The sequence below is a fragment of the Strongylocentrotus purpuratus genome, unplaced genomic scaffold, assembly GCF_000002235.5.
Source record: "Strongylocentrotus purpuratus isolate Spur 01 unplaced genomic scaffold, Spur_5.0 spur5_scaffold_9, whole genome shotgun sequence".
NCBI lineage: Eukaryota > Metazoa > Echinodermata > Echinoidea > Camarodonta > Strongylocentrotidae > Strongylocentrotus > Strongylocentrotus purpuratus.
In genome coordinates this window covers 29,640,649-29,647,690 of record NW_022145615.1, presented here as the reverse complement: position 1 = coordinate 29,647,690, position 7,042 = coordinate 29,640,649, and the positions used below count along the sequence as shown (strand labels likewise).

General features: G+C 35.3%; 1 protein-coding gene across 2 annotated transcripts; it reads left to right on the top strand.

Moving 5' to 3' along the window:
- Positions 1–1,818: 1,818 nt before the first annotated feature.
- On the top strand, positions 1,819–4,402 carry LOC115920612. 2 transcript variants are annotated; one of them, XM_030976776.1, is made up of 3 exons: positions 1,819–2,468; positions 2,770–2,898; positions 3,084–4,401. In XM_030976776.1, the coding sequence occupies exons 1-3, from the start codon at positions 2,306–2,308 to the stop codon at positions 4,358–4,360; spliced, it is 1,569 nt and encodes a 522-aa protein (XP_030832636.1). In that variant the 5' UTR covers positions 1,819–2,305; the 3' UTR covers positions 4,361–4,401. The 2 variants fall into 2 exon arrangements, with proteins under 2 accessions (XP_030832636.1, XP_030832638.1); XM_030976778.1 differs by lacking the exon at positions 2,770–2,898 and having other exon boundaries at positions 3,084–4,402.
- Positions 4,403–7,042: the final 2,640 nt, after the last annotated feature.

Below are 7,042 nucleotides of genomic sequence, written 5' to 3'. Positions count from 1 at the left end.
TCTCTCCCCTCTCTCTCTCTCTCTCTCTCTCTTTTTCCTCTCTTTCTCCCCCTCTCTCTCTCTTTCTTCCACACTCTCCATGTGTTCTATCCTAATGTGTCTTAGGGTCATTAATTGGGGTATATCAGTTGTTATGTAGATATTATGTAGCCATTGCTTTCACAGAAATACGGAAAAATATACAATAACATAAAATATGTATAAATCAGTTTTCGATAATAGGGCATTGCACCGTTCGAATAAACACTGAAGACGTTGATAGAATACAGCTTATAAACACACCTGCAATATTTTTTAATTCTCTGTCTCGATCCTACTTCGATCAAGAAAACGTATCGTCAAGGATACCGGGTCTTGCAGAGAGTTCCGTCTCGCAATATCGACCAAAGCGTGAAGTACACAAAGTATACATATTTGATGATCCTTAATGTTTAATCCAACTTCCCTCTGCTCCGCCCGAAGCGCTTAACCTCGTCAATATTTGATAAGTTTTGAAGATGGACGCACGATCGATGTTATCAGCTCAAATCAGTCCAGGCGCAGGTTTATAATTGAATCCATTCATCAAGAAAGTACTCTGAACTTGCAAAATGGCCTTTAATTGAAAGGGACTTTTAAAGACTTTGTTTTTCTACATTGCGAGATCACTGCGAAGGCAAATAAAAGCTGTCACAGACGTAACTATGTTTTAACTGTATCATGGCGTCAACTCAACGTTTAGATTTGAAAGGCAATCTTGAATTGTGTTTTATTTATCATTTCGATTGGTGTGTCTACATTTTCCACGGATTCAACCATTAGTGACCCTCACATAGTTTAGGAAGTTTGCCTCATTAAGTGCATGCACTTGTTGAATATTTCATGTTAATCATTGATAAATCATATACAACTTCTCTTAGGGAAAGATATCTGCATCATTCACCAATGAAGTAACGGAACAGACATACACTATCTTAATTTCTGGACAATTCAATATGATTCTCTATTCATCAAGAAGCCAAAATATTTTTTTTACAAAACGGTTGGGATGCATCGAAGGTATGATAAACAGTACTGATAAAAATCGGTTATAACAATTCCTTTTCTTGAATGCAGCGAGTGGGCTATTAACAGTTCATTTGAGATCATATCTTCGCTTGATACAACGATCAAGGCATGTTGCTACCGATATCCATGTCCAATCTGAATACATATAAGTTGAATTAATATTTACGATTGCTCGCCCATTTATCCAACAATGACACAATAATGTTAACCTGCACTTGCTACTCTTCACCCAAGTGTCAAATGGGTACCCGGTAGGATGCGACTGTCATTGTTGGTCAAACAGCTTGTGAGCGTCAAGTAACGCCCGGCTGGAATGCTCCCTAGGGAGTGGAGATTGTGCACAGAGTGTGCGCGGGCAAGCACTGAATCCAATGACCGGGGTAATAGTATATTTGTAAAGCGCTTATACACATTTGTATTAAGCGCTATATAAAAATTAAATATTATTATTATTAATAATCTGAATGCATATAAGTTGAATTAATATTTACGATGTGCACGCCCATTTATCCAAAAATGATACAATAATGCGATCGTGAAGACTTTCGAAAAATCCCTCTTCGGCAATTTCAACACATGCAGTCACACCTACATGTATTACCCATTGAAATGTTCAAACACTATGATAACATTTTACGAACAAGTTTTCCCAGCAATAAAGCAGAAGGTATTGAAATTGCCCTTGGTACGATGTTGTTTTACAAAGTATTTGCGATTGTTTCATTTCATTTCATTTATTTATTTCACTCTCTTTTAAAAAAACATCATAAGAGAAGATAGGTACCCCTATATAGGAAGTGTTAATTGGCATTTCCGGTTAATTAGTTAATCCTTCCGGTTAATTAGTTAATCCTTCCGGTGACTTCCGGTAAACAATAGGGGAGTGTTAATGAGTTAATTGGGGTGTCCTTCCGGCGGAAGTTACGTAATGAGGGTACATCCCCTGGAGGAAGTTCTTTTGTTTACATCATTCATTCATTCATGGAGAGGTGGAGGATGGACGTGTGTAGGGTACGAGGGACAAGGACCAAATGACCAAACAATGGGCCACCCGGCATGTATGTTGAATGTGTGTGTTACCGACCAATGAGAATGCGAGGATTTTTTTAGAAAGGAAGTGACCCAAAGTTGGTACTTGTTTGTGATTGGACGAGAGAAAATGGTGAACCTATGGGCAAGTATCATATGACATCTAACTGTCGTTGAGTCAACATCGCTTTGTTTTTGTTGTAATACTGGCCAGATTCTATAATGTACCATGATTTCTACATGTGATTTAATGCACAAGCTTCGGGCATGTACATGCCTGGAAGAAGTATCGAGTTTTCGTGAGGAATATTATGAAGACCTTGAACCAGAACAACATGCTTTGGTATTTGCAAGGTCATCCTACTTTTTGAGTTTGCAGGACTTGGAAGATGGTAAGTGCTAATCATATTTATTTATTTATTTTCATATTCATAATTGAATAATTTTGTAGTGTTACCATATCGGGTTTGCATCTGGAATTCAAGAAGGAGATTAAGCATCGAAAATCCATAATAGGCAACGATGTGACATAATGAGTGTTTTTTTTTGTTCAATGCAAATTAAATAATGATTGATATCTCCATTTGAAACATAAACTCACGTGTAAGCAAAAAAAAAAAGAAGATTTATAAAGTATTATAAAGTATACGTTCAAATTATATATTTAATTAAATTATTCAATTATACTTGTAGGGATTACCGATGATGATTTAGTGGATGTGTTCGTCGAGAACCAACAGCCCCCTCTCCCCCTAGCAACGCAGCACCAGCAAGGTCTTCCACATGACGCAGCTACTCCATGGCAACCAAATTTTGATGACGGTTAGTGTATACTTCATTTATATATACATCAATGCAAAGGATCATTGGATGAATGTTCATTTTTTTTTTTTCATGTATGAAGACAACACAATACATTGTAGCGGTTGAATGAAACTTTTTATCCGTTCTTATATATCTTTTTTTTTTTTTTTTTTTTTTTTTTTTTTTTTTTTTTTATCTCATAGGCATTTCCGATGACCATTTAATGGAGATGGACATCAATACAAATAAGCCATGTGACGCAACATCAGTACCTGGCCCCTCTAACCGCCAACCAGCAGCAACAGCAGTGGCTGGACCCTCCCGCCATCCAGCATCAGCAGTGGCCGGACCCTCCCGACAACCACCAGCAGTGGCTGGACCTTCCCGTCAACCAAGAGCAGTGGCCGGACCCTCCCGACAACCACCATCAGTAGCCGGACCCTCCCACAGTCAACCAAGAGCAGCAGCAGTAGCCGGACCCTCGTCTTTTCATGTTGGGGGATCTAAGAAACGTGTTGTAGATGCACCGCCTGCAAGAGAACCCAATCTCCCTACTCATCACGTGACCAAAGTGAGTCAAAAACATGTACGCAAATACAATGCTAATGTAACTGATTACACCGTTTCTTTCCAACCCATAGAAAATAACGGTCCCATGATAGAAATGATGCCACGCGTAAATGAGATGTTTGAAAATATCATTGAAGAGATGGTTGAGGGGGTAAATGATAGAGATTTTGTTAGGATTGTTTTCAATTCCCCACAATTAGATAGACCCGTTAGTATGCCATTTGTAAGGAGGGATCAAATGAATCACGAAGCATTTGCAACCAAACTTGAGAATACTATTCAATCGAATGATAAGGTAAGCTTGGACGAAACAGTCTCTTTCAACATATTACACATGGCTATGCCAAATGGTGGTGGTTCCAATGTGAAGTGCTTAACCATCGAAGAGACATTGTCCAGAAAAAGATGCATCATCAGGATGAAGAATAAAGATAACATGTGTTGTCCAAGGGCTATCGTAACTGGCATTGCCCGGATTGAAAAACACCCTAATTTTGAGTCGATCAAACGTGGTTACAAACAGCAAAGGGAATATGCCATTGAGCTGTATAAACAGGCCAAACTTCCAGAAAATACCAAATGTGGCATCGAAGAGATTAAACTCTTCGAAAAGACGGAATTCATGGCCGGTTTCAGGGTGGTGGTTGTTTCAAAAGAGCACTTAAACTTCATTACGTATGCTGGCCCCGAAGACAGGCAGCATACCATTTATCTGTATGTTCATGACAATCACTTTGATCTCATTACATCAATGGCCGCCTTCTACAACAAGTCATATTTTTGCCACGAGTGTTTGGTAGGATACGACAAGAAACTCAGACACGACTGCATTTTCCGCTGCAAACTTTGCAAGGGAGATGACTGCCCCGCCTCCAATGACCCCGATTCCTACAAATGCATTAGCACCTGACTTGATGTACAAAGAGCATTAGCGCCTTTACACCTTCTTATTTTGTTTTCTTTAAACAAAAAAAACTTTTTTATCATTACGTTTTTTCTTTTTTCTTTTAAAAGTTTCATAATATTATTATTATTTTTTTTTTTTTTTTTTTTTTTTTTGGTAGATCATTTTGCACGAACCGATCATTTTTTTGTCCACTTTGAAGACTTGATTCTTTAAAGATGTCATTTCTTTTTCTTTAAAAAAGGTGTATAACATTTTCTTTATTAGATAATTTTGCACGAACCGATCTTTTTTTGTTTCCACTTTGAAGACTTGATGCAAACAAAAAAGTGTTTACGCCTGTACGCTTTTTTTCTTAATTTATATTAACATTTTTTTTTGTGTGTGTGTGTGTGTTAACTTTCTGTCAAGATGATATTTCTTTATCTTTAAAAAAGTTTTATAACTTTTTCTTTACTGATAAGTTTGCACGAACCGATCTTTTTTTCCACTTTAAAGACTTGATGCAAAAAAGTCTTAACGCCTGTACGCTTTTTTAATTTGTTTTAACATTTGTTTTTTGTTTTTTTGTTTAAATTTCTGTCAAGATGTTATTTCTTTATCTTTAAAAAAGTTTTAAAACTTTTTCTTTAAAAGATAATTTTGCACGAACCGATCTTTTTTTTTTTCCACTTTGAAGACTTCATGCAAAAAGATGTTAACGCCTGTACGCTTTTTTAATTTGTTTTAACATTTCATTTTTTTTTGTGGTTGGTCATTTTGCACGAACGGATCATTTTTTTTCCACTTTGATTCTCTCAAGACGTTATTTCTTTTTCTTTTAAATAAGTTTTATACTTTTTTTTTTTTTTTAAAGATCATTGTTGCACGAACCAATCTTTTTTTTTTCCTTCCACTTTGAAGATTAGATAGAAAAAAAAAGTGTTAACGCCTGTACGCTTTTTTACAAATTTGTTTTAAATTGTTTTGATTTAACTTTCTGTCAAGACGTTATTTCTTTTTCTTTATAAGATTATTTTGCAAAACTCGATCATTCCCCCCCCCCCACCCCTTTGAAGACTTGATGTACAAAAAAGCATCAACGTCTGTACACTTTCTTTATTCTTATTTTTATTTGTTTAAACTTTCTGTCATTACGTTATTCTTTTCTTTAACATTTTGTATAATTTGTTGGATCATTTTGTACGAATCGATATGTTTAACCCTATTTAAAGACTTGATGCAAAAAAGTATTAATACCTGTACATTTTCTTACTTTATTTATTTTTTTTTTACTTTACGTCAAGGGCGTTATTCCTTGTTTCTATACAGACTCGACATGAATTTTTCTCTCGTAATAATGTACAAGTTCCGACAAGATTGAGAACAACTTTTATATGGTTGCATGTTTAAGAAACGATTTGTATATATATATTTTTTTTTGTCAATTTTTTTTTTAATGCACTGGACGGCCCTTTCAATATCGAATAATGATCTTCCAAGGGGGCCCTGTCTTTATAGTTCAAATGCATTTATAATGAAAAAAACATATTATATAAATTATAATACAATAGAAACAAGAATAAAGTACAAAAACATTCAAAACTAAGATTTAGAACAATGACACAGCATAACTCCCCAAAAAAGGTTTACAAAATATGACAATACTGTCATACAATATCAATATAAATATGAATCAAAAGACAGAAATCGTTTCTCAGAGGGCATTCACAATACTTATCTGTTCATATTACATCTTCAATGATAATAAAGATAATTTACTTGTACGTAAATCAGGCGATAGGGTACTCCACATGAGTGAACCTTAGTAGTGAAGGGATCTTGTAAAACAATCAGTTGTAGGTCTTGTGATTAAGAGTAGGGAATGTTCCGCATGTCTCGTATAAATGAACACTGGTACAAAATTCTCGGAATAATAATTGTTTTCAGCTCCAAAGGTATACATTTTGTTGTGTGTGGATTATATGCATATTATAGACAAAATGTGGTACTCCATTCTCCGACAAACCGATTGCCAAGAATTTTCAGATAACATAAAAAAAACATGAGGTGTAGAAATCTGCGTTAAATACAAGTCTTGCATAGTTGGGGTTTGAAATGTTTGAACTCTTGTTATGTTACATATTGCACCCGGCACCTCGCCACAGTATTTTCACAGTAGTTAATGTACGATTTACAAAAGAAAAGAGAAGAATATTATTATAGGTCATTAATAAAACACGTTTGGGACAAGAGATATCGATTGTGTCTGATAAAACCAATAGTTATTGGCAATGCAGTACATGATCTATAAATGCGACATTTCCAAAGTAGGGAAGACTTAATGATCAATACAAGTCCTGATTTATATTCGTGTTTCACTTGTTCGAGAAATGATGATATTACTGCTTCAAAGGCTGTAAAATCAGATCAATGCAGATTGTTACTAATATTCGATATTCTAGCAAGTAGTAACTGTTTGCTTCGGCAGTTTAGATGACAAGGGGGGTGGGGGTATCAATGATGATGATTATTACAAGTGGAATCTCGAAGGATAATAACATTTGAAGTAGTTTGTAAAGGTTTTTTTTTCTCCTTTAAATTGGAGTTCTGCTTTAGAATAGAAGTCAGTTGAAGAACTAGGTGTTCGATAAACAATAGCAATTAAACGAAATTGTGGATATTTAAATCTTCCTTCAAACCTTAACA

Excerpts from the sequence above, each read along its gene's own strand:
- LOC115920612 (XM_030976776.1), top strand. The coding sequence starts at position 2,306 with ATGATTTCTACATGTGATTTAATGCACAAGCTTCGGGCATGTACATGC. Across the intron at positions 2,469-2,769 it reads TTTGCAGGACTTGGAAGATG|GGATTACCGATGATGATTTA; the intron begins GTAAGTGCTAAT and ends TTATACTTGTAG. Across the intron at positions 2,899-3,083 it reads GCAACCAAATTTTGATGACG|GCATTTCCGATGACCATTTA; the intron begins GTTAGTGTATAC and ends TTTATCTCATAG.